The following is a 20594-nucleotide window of genomic DNA, read 5'->3' on the forward strand; positions in this document are numbered from 1 at the left end:
GAAGTCAATTTAAATCAAATATATCACATTCCTCCCTTACCCTGCCCTCACCTCCTTCAACTAGATTATTTACTTTTAAATGATTATCATAAATATATTCAAAATTGCAGTTTTAATAACAAGTACATTCCTGTGCTTATTGTATACAATGTATATTTAATGCTGATGTATCTCATCACAAAAACAGCCTAATTATCACAATTGCAGATATTTTGTAGCATTTCCTGTTCCAAACCGTGCCCTCTAACTGCTATGATCCTTTCTGTGGGAAAATGCATAAATAAAAGATATCTTCCAGCTAAAGGAAGGAAATAAGTTATTTAACAACGCACTCGACACATTTTATTTACGGTTATATGGCGGCGGACATATGGTTAAGGACCACATAGATATTGAGAGAGGAAACCCGCTGTCGCCACTTCATGGGCTACTCTTTTTCGATTAGCAGCAAGAGACCTTTTATATGCACCATCCCACAGACAGGATAGTACATACCACGGCCTTTGTTACACGAGATCCAGCTAATGGAAAAATGTAACAATATTCCTGTGAAGACTGTCAGAATTATCAATGTCTGATGTCCAATAGCCGATCATTAATCAATCAATGCATTTTATTTATTAAGGGTTTTGATATAGCTTTCACTTTTATTTGCTTGTATGTATGATACTGTATTGAACAACGCATGTATAACTCTACATGGACTTTGTCTTTGTATGTGAGGGATTGGAAAAAATAAAGTTAAAAAAAAAAATAATAATAATAAAACAATTCTAGTGGTGTCACTAAACAAAGTAAACTTTAATTTGGTATTTTGTAGTGTCTATTGATGTTTTCATTAATACGGTGATAAAAGTGTACTCCATTCCAAATTAAAACATATTTTTAAGTAGCAAAAATTCCAAATGGGGATGTATATATTTGTTTTCATTGATTTTCAGTAAGGATGGATAGGGGAAAGCATATACTTCAATTGCAAACACCACTGTAGTTTAAATATATTTTACATTCCATATAATAAATTGTAATACATCTGTTTTATTTCATGTTCTAGACTAAAAAACAAAACAAAAATGGCAACAGTAGTGTGTTATATCTTTGAAAGTTTTACCACGATTTGTATATTCTGTCTATAAAAAGAATTTACATAAAAGAACTGCTGCTAGTAATAACAACCTTGATTTGAAATAAAATCTTATTAAAATATGAATCATGTTTTGCATGTATTTTGTAACCACAAATAAGAGTATGTTTTTGTATATAATTATATATTTTATTGGGTATGAGGTATAACATACAAACATGTACACTAACATGTAAACAAGATCAAACTGGTACAGTACAATGTACAAAAAAGCGGAGAACTTGAGAGAATAACAAAACATAATGATACAAAACATACAAAAAATAAAAGATACTAAACATAACCAAAAGCACTATGAAATATTGCTTAAATTTAAATTATACATTGAGTATAAAATACTCAATTTGTTCATTAAGGTTACTGATATATTGATACACATCCGATTAAAACAAAAGGCTTCTTTTCGCCATCTTAGATACATATAAGCAAATATGAATATAATCAAGCCTGTAGGAACTACAATTGAAATGTGTGTGTGGAGGAGAACATGGGGTTCTGTGCCCCCCTCCATCTGGTTCGTACAGGCCTGATGATTAGTAGTATAATGTAGATACTGTCATCACAAAAGTGGTATGTAAAAAGAGTTGTTCAATTCGTACAGGCCTGATGATTAGTAGTATAATGTAGATACTGTCATCACAAAGTGGTATGTTAAAAGAGTTGTTCAATTCGTACAGGCCTGATGATTAGTAGTATAATGTAGATACTGTCATTACAAAAGTGGTATGTAAAAAGAGTTGTTCAATTCGTACAGGCCTGATGATTAGTAGTATAATGTAGATACTGTCATCACAAAGTGGTATGTTAAAAGAGTTGTTCAATTCGTACAGGCCTGATGATTAGTAGTATAATGTAGATACTGTCATCACAAAAGTGGTATGTAAAAAGAGTTGTTCAATTCATACAGGCCTGATGATTAGTAGTATAATGTAGATACTGTCATCACAAAAGTGGTATGTAAAAAGAGTTGTTCAATTCGTACAGGCCTGATGATTAGTAGTATAATGTAGATACTGTCATCACAAAAGTGGTATGTAAAAAGAGTTGTTCAATTCGTACAGGCCTGATGATTAGTAGTATAATGTAGATACTGTCATCACAAAAGTGGTATGTTAAAAGAGTTGTTCAATTCGTACAATGTCTTTGGTCAAAAATGACATTTGCAGGATCAAATAGACAATAACACCCACAAATCTAAAAGCTCAATATGGTTATATCCATTGTAAACTGAATCGTTTTTCTACAGAGCTAACTGTATATTTGGTATTGCTTGAAAAAAAATACCTGGCTACAATGTAACTGTAGACCCTTGAATCATTAACTTCGTCTGTTCAAATTGCTAATGACTTCACTTTCTAATGATGTCATTAGCTTTCCGGGTGTTATTTTCATTTGATCCCAGAAAAATAATGTAATTAACCAATCACAATACAGAACACACTCGCCATCAGTTTACAATGATACACTCAACACATTTTAATTATGGTTATATGGCGTCAGACATATAGCGAAGGACCAAACAGATGATGAGAGAAGAAACCCACTGCCACCACACCATTGGCTATTCTTTTTGATGAACAGCAAGGGATCTTTTATATGCACCATCCCACAGACAGGATAGTACATACCACAGCTTTTGTTACAACACTTGTGGAACAATGGCTGGAATGAGAAATAGCCCAATTGGCCAACCTATGACAAAGAACTTAGATTACATATTGCTAACTAAAATCACTATAAATATGACAAAATTTAAATGGGAAGCCAAATTTAAAAACTAAGCACTTAAATAAAATATTTAGCAGGACATATAAAATAATACCAGATACAAAACTCTGATGATTCCATTATAGATTAGCAGGGCTGTACCTAGTGGAGGGGGCAAGTGAAAATTTGAAAACAAGTTGAATTTTATTTTTTAACGACACATCCATAGCACATTGATTTTGTAATCATCGGATATTGGATGTCAAACATTTGGTTATTCTGACATATAGTCTTAAAGAGGAAACCCACTACATTTTCCCTTTAGTAACAAGGGATCTTCTATATGCACCATCCCAGACAGGATAGCACATACCACGGCCTTTGATATACCAGTCATGGTGCACCAACTGGAATGAGAAACAGCCAAATGGGCCCACCGATGGGGATCGATCCTAAACTTGATCACTGGGCTACATCCCACCCAAATTTGAAAAAGTGCCTTTTGTATCTATGTGTATGTGAATAAGTTCCTATGTTACCTAACACTGATTATTTGTGCCTGTCAGCCTGCCCACCCATTACTTTTAAGCTAGATATGACCCTGGTGAGAAAACGGAATTCTTACAACAAACATTGTTAACATGTTGATCTGTTTGGATAATTTCACATTACAGTTAACTCCAGCTCGTCATCAAAATGTGTTTGTGTAGTTAAACATATAAAGTAATTCAAACGATCCATCATTTGAATACACGCGTTTAAAGTTTTCAATCATGTGACTTGATTCCATGGTGATGCTAGGAAAGGTATGACTGCTTTTTCTGGCTGAAAAACAAAGTAGAGAAGAAAAAAAATGATTGCTTTTCATGTTGAAATATTTTTTATTAAGTAATTCAACAAACGAAAAACAGCTAAATATCCTTTTAAAAAAGATTCAAACTTCAGCAACAGACGACAGATTTGTCATTTTTTAAATTTGTTTTTCCTTCTTCTTACTATACTCTTCAAAAAAGGTAGGGGAACCTGAAATATTAATGTTAATATCAACTAATAGACCGAACATACATTTTGACCACAGACATCCTAGTAAAGAAGGTTCAGGTCTGTTTATTAACACACTGAAACACATTCCATAGTTTGCACATGCATCACGCATTTGCCCCGTACACGTGCGTAGAGTGTCATTCTCAATTTTGACAATTTCCATGAAGGTCGATTAATCACTGTGGAACACTATTTCTGTCAATCTTTTCATTCTGTTGATCATACAGTTGTTATTGTTTTGTTTTTAGTCATTTTTATTGTTTGAATTTGCAATTTACTGATAAAAAACGTCAACTTTCAAATTTCACTTCTGACCCCAATCGTCCTTCAAGATCTTTGATGGTCATAAAACCTACTGTAATACTGAACTACCGGTTGTAATGTTTGCCCAATTAATTCACTATTATCATATAACCATTTCCCACAGCTAATATACCTTACAATTTTGGCAATTGTAAATTCTGTTTAGAGTTCCCCTACTTTTTTTGAAGAGTATACATACAAGACAAATAATGTCCATTGTTAAAAAAAAAAAAATCCTCATCCACCACAAAAAAAAAGGTACGCAAACTCTGCAAAACTGATCAGGTAACTGGCAAGCGAAAGTTTCCATCATTAATTTAATTAGCAATACAGGCCTCTGAAATTGCAAGAGCGATCATTTCGTTCGTGCGTTGCTCATGCAAAGATAATTTTGCATTATACCTATTTTTTCTTCGCGCAAATTTGGAGCACCTATTACTGAGAGACGTACCCGGATCAAAATTCTTGGGGGGTAACTACTTTTTATAAACAAATGAAACACTATACAAATTAAACCCTGAGATGTGTATGCTATTTTCTGGAGTTAAAAAAAAAGAAAAAAAAAGTGAGATTCTCAGGGAGACAACTATCCCACTCCCCCCCCCCCCCCCCTCCCCGGAGGGTATGGCCCTGTTACTTGGCTATAGAGGGTTATGCAAAAAAGAAATGGGTTACTTGGATTTATTTCTGCGTCATGGGTCATGCAGATTTTAACTTCTCAGAGGCCTGCAATAGCATTGTCCAGGTTAGGCAGTTGTCAAAAATGGAAACTAATATAAACAAAACACAGGTTTTCACATACCAGTTCAGGACATTGCATCTGCATAGTGTTAATTAACAAACCCCATTGGAATGACATCTGAAATGGGGAAGTGGCAGGGGCATGCTCTCCCACATTTTCATTTTGAATAACCACAAATACTTTAAAGGATATTTTGTATATTAGGACAAACTATAGATTGTGTGGTCCTGAAGTGAGTGGGCTCATATTATAGCCTCACCACTTACCTTCATTGACAAAGAAGTCGGCGAAGTATTGTGATACTTTGATAGCTGCAAATTCATGATCCATGTGTTCTTTTGGATTCCACAGGAAAATGTTTGCTTCAGGATGCCACTGGCTTCCATAAAATGGATACTTGTATGCTGAAAAACATGAAGGGCATTTATTTTGTAACCCCTATCTTCGACTTGCCAATTAAAAGCCACATTTCAACAGCTGCTGTGATATCTGTGCCATCCTCAGTGGCGTAGTAGTTAAACCATCAGCTTTACAGCTGGTAGGTTCTGGGTTCACACCGTAGTACTGGTATCCATCCAGAGTGAGGGGTGGGATGTAGCCCAGTGGTTAAGTGCTCACTTGACGCATGGTCGGTCTGGGATCGATCCCCGTCGGTGGGCCCATTGGGCTATTTCTCGTTCCAGCCAGTGCACCATGACTGGTATATCAAAGACCATGGTATGTACTACCCTGTCTGTAGAATGGTGCATATAAAAAAAAACCTTGCTGCTAATCGAAAAGATTAGCCCATGAAGTGGTGACAGCGGGTTTCATCTCACACTATATCTGTGTGGTCCTCAACCATATGCCTGATGCCACATAACTGTAAATAAAATGTGTTGAGTGCATCATTAAATAAAACATTTCTTTCCATCTAGATTGAGTTTTAACAATTCGGTGGGTAGGTGTGTTAGGTCACTACACTGACTTCTCTCTCACTAATCACTAACAACTACAGATCTGCCTGTTAACAGGGGAGCTATCAGTCCCACTCCTCTTGACTCCCCTGTGAGTAATGTTGTTTTTTTAGCTCACCTTAGTATGTGAATTTTTTAATTTTTTTTTAGCAAATTGGTTAAATATCAATGCTCAGTATGCCAATATCTTAAAAATGGTTCCCCATAATTTAAGTTAGAAGAGCAATTAATCGCTCCCCACAATATTCTTCATTGTGAGGTCTACAACTACCAGTGGTCCACAACTGGTTCATCAAAGGCCGTGATATGTGCTGTCCTGTCTGTGGGAAAGTTTTTATAAAAGACCCCTTGCTGCTTATTGGAAAGAGTAGCCTATGTGGTGGCAGTCGGTTTCCTCTAAAGAAATATGTCAGAATGACCATATCTTTGATGTCCAATAGCCGATAATAAGATAAAAATCAATGTGCTCTAGAGGCATCGTTAAATAAAACAAACTTTACAACTAACCAACTGTCCTGGACAGACAGCCCAGATAGCTGAGATGTGGTGTGTTCATGACAGCCTATTTCAATCTCAAAAATTGTACTTAATAATCTTTTCAGGCTTTTAGGAACAATATCTAAAACGTGTGTGGTATGTGTTAGGTGGAGGAGGCACAAGCTATAGTGGGTGGGGCAGGCAAATATATATTTTAACTTTTGGATGATTTCAAGTGCACTTAGAAAGAAAGGATTAATAGATCGGTAAGTAGACCATAATTGTTTTTAGATTCTACTTGATGTTACCTTCCATTGTTGATATGAATGAAATCTGTTTTCGACCTTTGTTTGTCGACAGGACTCTGTAAAATGAATTCAGGGAACTGGTCTTTTCAAATGTCTGAAAGAAATTAAACAAGTATATCATAGTAACTTTTAAAACACAGCCTGGCAAGTTTTGAAAGGAAAACAAAATGATGAATATACGTATTAACTTGTTATGTAGTGTCTGGAATTTGGATTAATTAACTTATTTATGTGATAAAAAAATGATATAACCACTTGGCTATAATGTATCTTTTTAACAAAGAATAATGAGCTGTTGACAAGGAGATTGTACATTTGGTTATAAGTCTTCTTCTTCTTCTTTTCTTTCCTTCTTGTAATGATATCACAGGGAGATGTTTGCTGCCAGGATGAATCTCACAGTGACATGGAGGGATTGCTGGTCTCTATAAAGTTTTTCTTCTGTGTTTTTCGGTGTTGGCCAATGGTTATAAGTAATACCATACTATTTAAATTGAAATAACATGTAAAGTAATTCCTCTTGTGTTTTTTATTAACATTATATGCAATCTGGGGGGGGGGGGAGTAGGGACATGGGATGAAAATATACTTTTTTTGTCCTACTCTATGTAAATAAATATAAAAATTTGGCGTGTGCCTCTATAGAGATTGGGGCAGGATGTAGCCCAGTGGTAACGTATTCGCTTGATGCGTGGTCGGTCTGGGATTGATCCCCGTCGGTGGACCCATTGGGCTATTTCTCATTCCAGCCAGTGCTCCACAACTGGTGTAACAAAGGCCGTGGTATGTACTGCCCTGTCTGTGGGATGGTGCTACTTGAAAAGAGTAGCCCATGAAGTGGCGACAGCAGGTTTCCTCTCTCTATATCTGTGTGGTCCTTAACCATATGTCTGACACCATATAACCGTAAATAATATGTGTTGAGTGCGTCGTTAAATAAAACATTTCCTTCCTTCCTATAGAGATTGTGCTTCCACACTTCAGATACAGGTTTGCTAACTATGATAAACAATTGTAAAAGTTAAGAGAACTTCACCTCTTGCCAAATACCCCAGTGATGTGCATTGTACGTCACTGGTAGTGTTGTCAGACTGTGATGAACATCAGCAGGAAGATTTCCCATCAGACGACTCGATTTATAATCTGAAATAACAAAATAGATAGTGAATTTTATAATAATTATCCTAAAATTAGAAGTATGATTGAACTAGAAAATATTTCTGGCACTCTTCTTTTTGTAGATGGTTTTTCTGACAATGATTGATTTTCTTGTGATTTGTGTCCGAAAAAACAGCTACAAAAAATGACTTGTGCCAGAAACCATTAATCCAAAACATTGATATTTTGTTCTCCAGATGATGCTACAAAAAAATGCATTTTAAGTCAAATTTTGCTTGTACCACCCATTATAGCTTGTGTCCCCTCCCCTCTCCTCCTAAGAAAGAAGAAGAAGTTTGTTTTGCTTAATGACACCACTAGAGAACATTAATTAATTAATAATTAGCTATCGGATGTCAAATATTTGGTATTTCTAATAGTCATCAGAGGAAATCCGCAACATTTTTTGTATGCAGCAAAGGATCTTTTATATGCACTTTCCCACAGACAGGAAAGCACATACCACGGCATTTGACCAGTTGTGGAATGAGAAAAACCCCAATCAGTTGAATGGATCCATCGAGGTGGTTCGATCCTACGCTTCTCCTAAGAGTCTAAAGACACCCTGAAAAGATAATTATGGAAGGAAGGAAGGAAATGTTTTATTTAACGACGCACTCAACACATTTTATTTAGTTATATGGCGTCAGACATATGGTTAAGGACCACACAGATATTGAGAGAGGAAACCCGCTGTAGCCACTTCATGGACTACTCTTTTCGATTAACAGCAAGGGATCTTTTATATGCACCATCCCAAAGACAGGATAACACATACCACAGCCTTTGAAATACCAGTCATGGTGCACTAGCTTGAGCGAGAAATAGCCCAATGGGCCCACCGATGGGGATCGATCCCAGACCGACCGCGCATCAAGCGAATGCTTTACCACTGGGCTACATCCCACCCGAAAAGATAATTAAGCATACCATTTGAGAGATTCAGTGGTACGGCAAGATCCTCTGCATCTGTGGCCTTGAGAAGGTTTGCCCGAGCGGTCAAGTTGGTCAGCAGCTGGAAGCCCTGACAGGTTCCCCACAGTGGAAAATAATCTCCCTTGTCATTTGCCTGCAATGAACAAGATCAAACTATTTAACTGTAAAAACAAAACATTTTCATCAACTTAACATTAATTTTAAATTTTTTAATATTTCAGACATTTCACCACTGCAACTTATTTCTGAATTAAAAAAAAAAAAATGTTTTGTAAATAAATATAAATTTTAAAGTTTAAAAAAAAAATATATATTGTTTTTGTTTTAAAATATATTGAGATGAACATTCTTATTGTTTGCGTGAGAGCTAAAAGGTCGTAACTGGCAGATATGACCTAAAACGTATGTTTTGCATATTTGGAATCGCCATCCCCGATTACATATTGTGACAAAAAATCGTAGCTGTGTCCCTAATAGCATCGCTAATACAGAAGGATTTAAATGGTCGTAAGTGAATCACAGATACCAATTTGCACGAAAATAGATGTAACTGACACATACAATTTTTCTCCGATTTGCTTGCTGTCCATTATGTGAACACGACTGGTCGTATGTGGTAGATACACCCTTTTTAAATACAGCTCGTTATATAATTATGTCTGACATAGGTCGTATGTGCCAAATACAACCCATATGCATTCTTTGTATCGGTTTGTGATAGAAATCACAAATGCGAAGTACAATAGAGCATACATTATGTCAGTATTTTTATGTGCTTGAATCTTAAAAATAATATGACTTTTGTCGTTGTGAGAACCTGGAAAATATGGAGAAAAGAAATTGATACTGCATGCAACGAACCATTTGGCAACAGACAAGAATCGTGTCTGTATATATAAATAGGAATTGCAGTAACATTAATGTTAGTATGGTTTTCTATTTTATGTGCACCATAATTATAATGATAAACATATTTTGGTGAATTTTAATGAAAAAAAATATCTATTTTGATTTTATTTTAATCGAAGCAAAGTTTCCAACATGTAATTTGTATCTGTAAGTACAATTTTAATTCATAATTAAGTTGTATGTGGCATATACGACCAAAATGCAAGCATAATTACACTGATTTTGGATGTATTTAATTGTATGTTACGGTGATCAAGTTCTGTCTTTCAGCTGCCTTTGAAGATCTATAGGATTGCCCTTCATGAAGGCATTATGGTTAACAACACTGCACATACAAACGCAATTGTAAGTTATCCAGGACAAAGTCAAGTAACAGAAGACAGTTTAATCAGACGTAAGGTTAAAAGGCAAATAAAGTGAATGTGGCCTCAACATAAACGATAGGAAGATCTATGAATTTTGATTAACTTTACAGTTAACGAATATTTGCAACAGAATGTTGAACGTGAACATGACACAACACACACACCAAAACATTAACACAACATAGCATGCACAACAGAAGCTGAACATGACATAGCACACACAGCATAAGCTGAACATGACATAGCACACACAACAGGACATGAACATGACATAGCTCACACAACAGGACCTGAACATGACATAGCTCACACAACAGGACATGAACATGACATAGCTCACACAACAAGACATAAACATGACACAGCTCACACAACAGGACCTGAACATGATATATAACATACACAACAGAACTTGGCACATCAATGACAAGACCTGAACATAACATAGCAAAAAGCTGAACATGAAAAATAATCACCATAGAAAATGAACGTGACAGAGCACTTGCGACAGTTTATTTGTTTGTTTTGTTTAACGACACCACTAGAGCACATTGATTAATTAATCATCAGCTAATGGATGTCAAACATTTGGTAATTATGACTCATAGTCATCAGAGGAAACCCGCTACATTTTTCCTAATGCAGCAAGGTATCTTTTATATGCACTTCCCACAGACAGGACAGCACATACCACGGCTCTAATCCAGTCACTTGCGACAGAACCTGAACATGACATAGCACTCACAACAGAACCTGAACGTGACATAGTACACACAACAGAACCTGAAGAAGAACATGACAGAACACACATACAACATACCATGATCATGACATAGCACACACAAGAGAACTTGAACATGACATATCACTCACAACAGACCCAGAAAATAATTTAGCACACACAACAGAAACCGGAGGATTGATCACTTAACACTCTATAAAACATGGAGAGAACACTGCACATAACATAGTCTGGAGATATCACTGAACACACATAACCTGGAGAGATTTCTGAACACAGTAGAACCTGAAGAGATCACTGAACACACATAACCTGGAGAGATCTCTGAACACAGTAGAACCTGAAGAGATCACTGAACATAACAGAACCTGGAGAGATCACCGAACACACAATAGAACCTGGAGAGATCACTGAACACACAAAAAGAACCTGGAGAGACCACTAGACACACAATAGAACCTGGAGAGATCACTGAACACACAATAGAACTTGGAGAGATCATCAGACACACAACGGTACCTGGAGAGATCACTGGACACACAATATAACCTGGAGAGACAAATGGACACATAACAGAATCCAGAGAAATCACTAAATACACAACAAAACCAGGATTGTGCACTGAACATACAACAGAACCCGGGGAGTACACCCAATACACAACATAACCTGGGAAGATCACTGGACACACAACATAACCTGGGAAGATCACTGGACACACAACAGAACCTGGAGAGATTACGGAACACACAATAGAACCTGGAGAGATCACTGGACACACAACAGAACCTGGAGAGATCACTGAACACACAATAGAACCTGGAGAGATCACTGAACACACAATAGAACCTGGAGAGATCACTGGACACACAACAGAACCCGGAGAGATCACCAAATACACAACAAAACCAGGAGTGTGCAATGAACACACAATGAAACCTGAAGAGTACACCCAATGCACAGCAGAAGCTGTAGGGGTTACTGTTTCCTCAATATAACCTGGAGAGGATCCTGCATACTCAACAGGTGGACATGGTATAGTGTTCACTACTTCTGGATTTGATATTCAGTACACACCCTCATTGGAAATGTAAACCCTATATCCTTTGAATGAGCTTCATTTGAACCCGGTGTATCCCAAGCCAATAAGCTGCTAAACATAGTTTCTTCATTAAGGATACCAGCTTCAGTTTACTTAACTATTCTAGTTTGTCTGTTCCACTAGCTGATAAACCAGGTATTCTTGAAACTAGTAAAGTACACCCTGAGGCAGCAGAACCAGGCAAAAGGACTCCTATGGCTCAAAGAACACGGAAAGAACACTGCACACAATATGACACTAGCTTTTCTGATGACTCATCAGGAACGAATACTTGCCTAGAAAAAGAGGTTTTGTATGGACAAGTCATCTGATTCTGATGCACCATCATCAAACAACGAACATGGAGCACTACCACCACAGTGTTTCTGCCAGAAAGAAATATTTGGGTATGGCTCTATGGAATTGAATGCAACCACCGTCAACAGGGGTATGGGAGTCCTCTCTCAGAAAGAAAATGGGTTACGTTTAGGGTTAGGATTAAGAAAATCATACAGTAATGATAAGAGTAATTAATTGTGTCAAAAAGTTAACTTAAAGAAAAATTCTGCAAAAATATTTGGGTATGGCACCATACCTTTTTACCCTCTGGCAGAAACCCTGCACCAGACAAAAGTAAAATAACTTTTTTCACGTAATATTGTGTTTAAGCGGTGATTTTATTAATACGTATTTCTACTTGTATTCCTTTTTGAATGTTTGCTTCTAAATATGTTCTATTTACAAGCTTTCTCCTTTTTAAAAATAAATATGTGATTTGCAAAACTGAAATGTTTTACAAGTGATGGTTCTTTCAGAATAAATATTCAAATTTACTTGATATACTGTTGGTCGTAAGTGGCGCATTTAATTAAATCATGAATAATTGTCGTAACTACAACTATTTAAGCAAATAACTAAAACACCTAATATGCTATAAATACCGCAAATATACAAAGAAATCGTAAATATGTTCAGCTTTCATTGTCATTAAAACAAAATCGACATCTTAACTACTGATCAAGAAAAACAGTTTTCCTTCATTATCTCGGCTTTTTAAAAATCAATTTTGATGCATTTACATCCTCCTGGCTCTCACGCGACAATATGTGTAACTATAATCCAAGTTTCATTGATCTAGAAGTTATAGTTTGTGACAAATTAAGTTAAACATGAACGCTTAACATTGGAGTTAAACATTTTTAGGAGACATTCAAATTTAATGCTTTTTCCAGGACATTCCAGGCCTGGATTTTAAAATCCCAAAATCCAAGGACATTCCAGGATTTCCAGGACGTGTAACAACCCTGATATCTCACCTTAGAGGACACTGATTTATTCATTATTATTATTCTCAGAGTAAACCTGCTACATTTTTCCATTAGCAGCATGGGATCTTAAATACATGCATGCACTTTCCCACAAACAGGACAGCACATACCACATCTCTTGAAATACCAGATGTGGGGCACTGGTTGGGATGGGAAAAAACCCCAATCAGAGATCTGGTGCACTGAGATTGTTCGATGCTGCAACCAAAGCACCTCAATCAAATGTTCTACCCAGGTGGAGGGTGGGATTTAACTCAGTCGGTCGAGTGTTCGCCTGAGGTGCTTGTGTCGCAGGATCGAACCACCTCAGTGGATCCATTCAACTGACTGGGTTCTTTCTTGTTCCAACCAAAAAAGTTTTGTTTGTTTTGTTTAACGACACCACTAGAGCACATTGATTTATTAATCATCGGCTACTGGATGTCAAACATTTGGTAATTTAGACATTTAGTCTTAGAGGAAACCTGCTACATTTTTCCATTGGTAGCAAGGGATCTTTTATATCCCACAGATAGGACAGCACATACCATAGCTTTTGATATACATGTACCAGTAGTGGTGCACTGGCTGGAACGAGACATAGATCAATAGGCCCACCGATGGGGATCAATCCCAGACCGACCGCACATCAAGCGAGCGCTTTATCACTGGGCTATGTCCCGCTTTGTTCCAATCAGAAGGAAGGAAATGTTTTATTTAACAACGCACTCAACACATTTTATTTACGGTTATATGACATCGGACATATGGTTAACGACCACACAGATATTGAGAGAAAAAACCTGCTGTCGCCACTTCATGGGCTATTTCTTTTGATTAGCAGTAAGGGATCTTTTATATGCACCAGCCCACAGATAGAATAACACATACTATGGCCTTTGATATACCAGTCGTGGTGCACTGGCTGGAACAAGACATAGCTCAATAGGCCCACTGACAGGGATCGATCCCAGACTGACCGCACATCAAGTGAGCACTTTATCACTGGGCTACATCCCACCCTGTTCCAACCAGTGCACCACAACTGGTCAAAGGCTGCGGTATGTGCTTTCCTGTATGTGAGAAAGTGCATATAAAAAGATCCCTTGCTACTAATGGGAAAATGAAACAGGTTTCCTCTAATGACCACGAGTCATAATTACCAAATGTTTGGCATCCAATATGAATAGCTAATGATTAATTAATCAATGTGCTCTATTGGTGTCGTTAAATAAAACAAATTTTTAACTCAACAAGGTGTGACAAAAACAGCAGTCCTGGATGTCTCCACTAACCTGAACAGCCAAGTCGTAGATCTGTCTTCCTGCCTTAGCATACCAAGATACTTGGATACCAACGTCTCCACCAGGGAACAGTGCTCTGTAATCAGAACATGATTCCAATGTTACGACAGAAGAAATTGTATACCATCAAGGTATATGAACTTAACTTATTACATTTATTTCATTTCAACTTATTTTCGTGCTTATATCCAATTAAGGTTCAAGCACACTGTCCTGGGCACACACCTCAGCTATCTAGGCTGTCTGTCCAGGACAGTGGGTTAGTTGTTAGTTGGTTAGTGGTTAGTGAGAGAGAACAGTGTGTAGTGGCCGTATACCTACCTATTGACCAGTGTATTAAGCAGTCATCTCCATAAGTGTACGGAACAGGTTGGGGGTGGGGGTGGGGGGCAAATCCTTAAATTCGGGAAAAAAAGACAGAGAAAAAAAGAAACGAGCCTGCCTGAAAACTTTTCACCATGTATTTCCATCATTCTGGCCACAGTTTTAATCCATGTACAAATGCATAGTTTGCAACCCGATGTTGCCTTTTGGCAGTAATGCTAATACGAATAAATATTGCTATCCAGATTCGGGTATTTTTGTTTAATTTGGGCAAATATCAACCTGTTCCCCCTACAAAAATATTCACTTTGGTGGCTGTTTGACACTGGTTTAACTGTATATTAGAACATGTTTCCAGTTGCAAGAGCTTTTCTAACTATTAAAATAACACTTTAATTACAGTATCTTGGTTAGAATATCAGCGTCTGTATATTCATTGTGCGTCTGATCATCCTAATGTTTCTAGTCGGTCAAACTGCATTAAATCGTTTACTCTAATATACAGATAAAACTATGTGAGTGGCTGTTAAGATACCATATATCTTCCAATGAGTTCTTTTAAAACATATCAATGAGGGAAAACAAGTTGGATATGTTTTTAAACAACGAGTTGTAAGATAACTGACATCTAATGGACCCAAATGTAATATTCTACTTCTTACATAATCTCATAAACCAAGTTTAAAACAAATTTGAATGTTTTTTCTAACTAAAACTTATTTGTGGCACTTGTGCATACAGTTAACTTACTTATTACACAGCAATTTCAGGTTAACTTGCAGTGGCAGATCTAAGGGGGTGGGGGGGCACCAGGCCCCACTTAAATATTGCGACAGTTATATTTTAATTTAATTTTTTTATTTTGTCTGTTGGAGAATCTGAGGAATCCCTTCGGGAATGTTTGTGGCTTTGGCCACATGTCACTGGACCCCCCAACCCCCAGTATGGTTTTCTGGATCTGTCACTGACTTGTACATCACAAAAAAATTACAAAAAATATTAAAACATTTACCCATTGATATGCGAAAACAGTTTCTTGTAATACTCATCAGATTCTTTGGTTCTGAAAGGACAGAAAAGAACACACATTAAATTCATATTTTACTGACATTAAATGCATACCGTGTTATTAATTTCATTTGTGATTTAAAATAGTAATAATATTAAGTTTGGATAAAAAACAAATATAACATTAATTGATATTTGATAACATAGCTAAACAGAACATTTCGATTTTGGATTCCTTTTTCATACTCGAGTCGAGATAAGAATTTCCAGTATTAAATAATGAACAGAGGGTGAGTACAGGAGATTATTAAATCATTCATCTACATACATTCCAATAATTCACGATCACTAATTTATGCAAAAATAAGATTTTTTATCTAATAAAATAAATAAAACAATCAAAACCAAAGCAAAAATATTTAAACTACAGTAAATGAAAATTATTTTATAAAACCAAACCACGGGTGTAGGAAGGTGCCAAAAAGTGGGGTCACACACGCATATTATATATATATATAAATACATGTATAAATATATAAAAATCATCGCCGCTTCCAACACCAGAAAACCCAAACAAAAAAGCCTAAAATTTAACAAAACACTAAAATCCAATTTTATAAACAGGGTTTTGTTACCTGATGGGTACAACCCTTGCCCCAGCCTGTTCCAGGTACTTTACATAAGATGCTGGAATGAAAGTGTCAGCACTTGCATGTTTTGTTGCTTGGGCCAAAATTCCTGCAAAAATTATATATTAAAAGTTATTACATAAGAATTTTTTTTTTCAACTTGATCAATAAATAAAAATAACAAAAGTAATAAAACTGTTATTTCATTTAAATATAAGTACCAGTAACTATTATATGTGCTACTGTGGTTTGGGTGGGGTGTGTGCAGTGGAGGAGAGGGGTTTACTAATGTATATGTTAAATGTTTGGTGTCACTTATAGAAGGCCACAATTATAAGAAACCACTGTACTGAATGTGTCAGCTTCTTTAAATATAAATTATAATTATAATTATAATATACTGAAAACCAAATTTGCAACTGATTACACACAACAATGAACATGTATAGAAGAATGTCATTGGAATAACCAAAATTATTTATCCATTTTAAATGTGCTTCATTTTAACAGAACAGATTTTCATAACAATATCTCTAATTTTTTATTTTTTTTACTAATTTGATTCTTTCTTTTTTTAAAGACATTTTAAAATCTACACATACTACTAAAATGATATTTTGTCTTTGAGCAAAACAAAGATTCCTGGGAGGTATATAACCTAATGTATGTGAAGTTACCCAAAATAAATATGTATTCTGTTATACAATACAGATACAGTAATAGGATACTTAGGCCTGTAACTTTGATCAAGCTTCAGGTGATATTTTAAAACAAGAAGAAAAAAACAACAACTATTAAATTAGATTTAGATGTATTACATAATAGACATTCACTGTGAACAAATAATGTAAATACCAGTAAACCAAAAAACCAAAATACTACTTTTGTAGATTTAAAAAAAAAGAAAAAAAAAGAAGAAAATAAGAAAGAGAAAAACTTCCTGGTCAAATATTAAAGTTAACTTTAATTGTTATGTTAAATATTATCTGAAATTATATAATCAAACACAAATACTTACCAATAATAGGTCTGTTATTTATCTTGACTGATGCACCAACTACTAAACCAAATAAAATAAATACTGTCAAAGAGAAAACAACTAAAATGCTATTCATGTTTTTCCTGTACTGTGGTCTATCTACATGCACCAACACTAAATCTAATGCCTTTGTGAGTTACTGGGTCATGGATGAGGAAAAAGGGAAATCCCATTTGTTCAACAACACATACCGTATTTGATCTAATAATAGCAGTGTTTAGTGATCAAAACCATTAGTGACACTTTAGTGGCAGGGTGCTTAAGCCATCAGCTTTAAGTCTGGTAGGTTCTGGGTTTGAATCCCAGTAGAGGATCCAACCCAGTGTCAGTTTAAATGATTCATTGAGGAGATGTAATGCCACAACACTAATTTCATTCTTCAGGAGTCATTTAACCATGTCCTGGACAGACAGCCAAGATATTTGAGGCGTGTGCTTGAACCCTAAGGGATGTAACCCCCCACCCCCACCCCACACACACAAAAGAAGATAAAATTAAATAAATACATCCAGTCACTAGTCTGTTTCTGGGGCTACAAGACACTTTTTACATTTCAATTTATTTTAGTGCTTTTATCAATTTAGGATTCAAGCACACCGTCCTGGGCACATACCTCAGTAATCTGGGCTATCTGTCCAGAACAGGAGTTAGTAGTAGTTGCTAGTAGTTAGTGAGAAAGAAGTAGCTGTTTTAGTGGTTCTACACCTCCCCATGCAGCTGTTAAAATTCACTCTGTGCAAGAGACGGTACCAGGATCCGAACTCGGTACCTACCGACCTAAAAGCTGATGGCTTAGCCACTACACCACTGAGGTCAGTTTATTTTTTATCAGAGATGTTATTAAATAGGTTTGATCATGTTTAATTGTAATTTCACACAGGTACACAGGGTTGAAAAAATGTACACTGTAATCATAAAGTGGAATTTTTTGTTTATGAATGCTTACAAAATTGTGATTTAAAAAGAAAAGGGTTCTCCTGGGCAGGTGACAAGGAGACGTAGTCAAATAACAGGAAACTCCTGTGAAAAAACAGGAGGGTTGACAGGTCTGGTCAACCATTTATCTGGGGGGGGGGGGGGGAAATCCTGGGCTTGTAATAAAGTATTTACGGTTAGGGAATTCCCCCACATTTGTGCAAGTCATGTTACACAAAGGCAACTTCTTGTCATGTCAGAGTCTGCCTGAGATTCTAGATATACTGAACAATTGCATGGTTACCAGTTTAAATGCAAGAGACCATTGTGTTTTGTTTGTCTGGTAAGTTATTCCTCTCCAAATCCTGGAATAAATGGCATTTTTATTGCTGTATGTAATAATTTTACAATATGAATGTTATATAGGAGGACATTTTAATTTGTTTAAATTTTGTGGTAATGTTAGTTTGTATACAGTGTTAAATACACTTATTTTTAATGACCCCTCAGCACATAAACTAAAGCATTTTGGTGTGAAACAAAAACATTATTGTGACTTTGGTTCAGTTAATAGAAAAATTAATACTGGTACATGTTTAATGAGACCTCAGCACATTTTAAACTGCAACTATTCTGGGTCTAACCTATGAATATTATGATTATTTCAACATTTGGCGAATAGAAAGAGGAAACCTGCTGCCACCACATAGGCTACTCCTTGGGATAAAGCATTAAATGATCTGTTATATGGAAGGAAATGAAGGAAATGTTTTATTTAATGACACACTCAACACATTTTATTTACGGTTAATAATAATAATAATAAAACAATAAAAAAATCTAGTGGTGTCACTAAACAAAGTAAACTTTAATTTGGTATTTTGTATTGATGTTTTAATTGATACAGTTGTAAAGTGTATTCCGTTCCAAATTGAAACAAATTTTAAGTAGCAAAAATTCCAAATGGGGATGTATATATTTTTTTTCAATGATTTTCAGTAAGGATGGATTGGGGAAAGCATATACTTCAATTGCAAACACCACTGTAGTTTAAATATATTTTACATTCCATATAATAAATTGTAATACATCGGTTTTATTTCATGTGCTAGACTAAAAAACAAAACAAAAATGGCAACAATAGAAAGTTTGACCACGATTTGTATATTCTGTCTTTAAAAAGAATTTACATAAAAGAACAACTGCTGCTAGTAATAATAACCTTGATTTGAAATAAAATCTTATTAAAATATTAATCATGTTTTGTACTCATAAAAATAAATGTATGTTTTTGTATATAAATATATATTTTTTATTGGATATGAGGTATTAATAACATATAAACATGTAGGGCCTACACTAACATGTAAACAAGATCAAACTGGTACAGTACAATATACAAAAAAGCGCAGAACTCGAGAGAATAACAAAACATAATGATACAAAACATACAAAAAATAAAGGATACTAAACATAACCAAAAGCACTATGAAAATATATTTAATATTTAAATTATACCTCGAGTATTTGTTCATTAAGGTCACTGGTACATGTATATTGATATACATCCGATTAAAACAAAAGGCTTCTTTACGTCATCTTAGATGCATATAAGGAAATATGAATATAATCAGGCCTGTAGGAACTACATTTGAAATGTGTGTGTGGAGAACACGGGTTCTGTGTCTCCCACCCCCTCCATCTGGTTCGTACAGGCCTGATGATTAGTAGTATAATGTAGATACTGTCATCACAAAGTGGTATGTTAAAAGAGTTGTTCAGGAAAAAGACAATTTCAAATTAAATTTTTGCACTTGACATTTGCTGTAATAAATCCATTTTTGAACATTATGTACACTTTTCAAACAAGTATTATAAGTATTAAAAGATCTGTTTTTAAAAACTACATTTGTAAATAAAGAATGGTACAAGCAACAATTAAAAAAAAAAACAAGTACTCATCTTAAAGTCTTCAATATGGCCTAGCAGAAATCTGAGTAGTAATTTAAAAGTTCACAATAAATGTTCAAGCATTTCTGGTTATTTATTACAAAATGTACATAAAATAAGTTTTTGTAATTTCAATAAACAAAAGCATGAAATGTTTTATGTAATTAAGAGATAACCATATTATGGAGTTTTCAGATTTGTGGGAGTTATTGTCTATTTGATGCCCGCAAAATGTTTCATTTTTCA

At 35.4% G+C, this 20594-nt stretch overlaps 1 protein-coding gene and 1 long non-coding RNA gene across 4 annotated transcripts in view; one reads left to right on the forward strand and one right to left on the reverse strand.

The window, feature by feature from the left end:
* The first annotated feature begins 511 nt into the window (after positions 1 to 511).
* Positions 512 to 20277, forward strand: LOC121378220. The gene is made up of 3 exons (XR_005958687.1): positions 512 to 2276; positions 7666 to 7671; positions 20114 to 20277. It is a non-coding gene; the product is annotated as an uncharacterized LOC121378220 (long non-coding RNA).
* The window catches only part of LOC121378218 (gamma-glutamyl hydrolase A-like), a 36777-nt gene continuing 19395 nt past the window's right edge, over positions 3213 to 20594 (reverse strand). Inside the window, exons 1-9 of one of the 3 annotated variants that reach the window (XM_041506295.1) lie at positions 17463 to 17936; positions 16451 to 16553; positions 15820 to 15870; positions 14475 to 14559; positions 8770 to 8908; positions 7718 to 7824; positions 6682 to 6775; positions 5207 to 5344; positions 3213 to 3676 (exon numbers count right to left, since the gene is read on the reverse strand). In XM_041506295.1, the coding sequence (XP_041362229.1) occupies positions 3543 to 3676; positions 5207 to 5344; positions 6682 to 6775; positions 7718 to 7824; positions 8770 to 8908; positions 14475 to 14559; positions 15820 to 15870; positions 16451 to 16553; positions 17463 to 17559 (948 nt within the window). In that variant the 5' untranslated portion in view covers positions 17560 to 17936 and the 3' untranslated portion in view covers positions 3213 to 3542. Of the gene's footprint in view, positions 3677 to 5206; positions 5345 to 6681; positions 6776 to 7717; positions 7825 to 8769; positions 8909 to 14474; positions 14560 to 15819; positions 15871 to 16450; positions 16554 to 17462; positions 17937 to 20594 lie in introns of those variants that run through there. The other 2 variants (XM_041506296.1, XM_041506297.1) reach the window with 2 other exon arrangements.

Source organism: Gigantopelta aegis, chromosome 8 (assembly GCF_016097555.1).
Source record: "Gigantopelta aegis isolate Gae_Host chromosome 8, Gae_host_genome, whole genome shotgun sequence".
Classification (NCBI taxonomy): domain Eukaryota; kingdom Metazoa; phylum Mollusca; class Gastropoda; order Neomphalida; family Peltospiridae; genus Gigantopelta; species Gigantopelta aegis.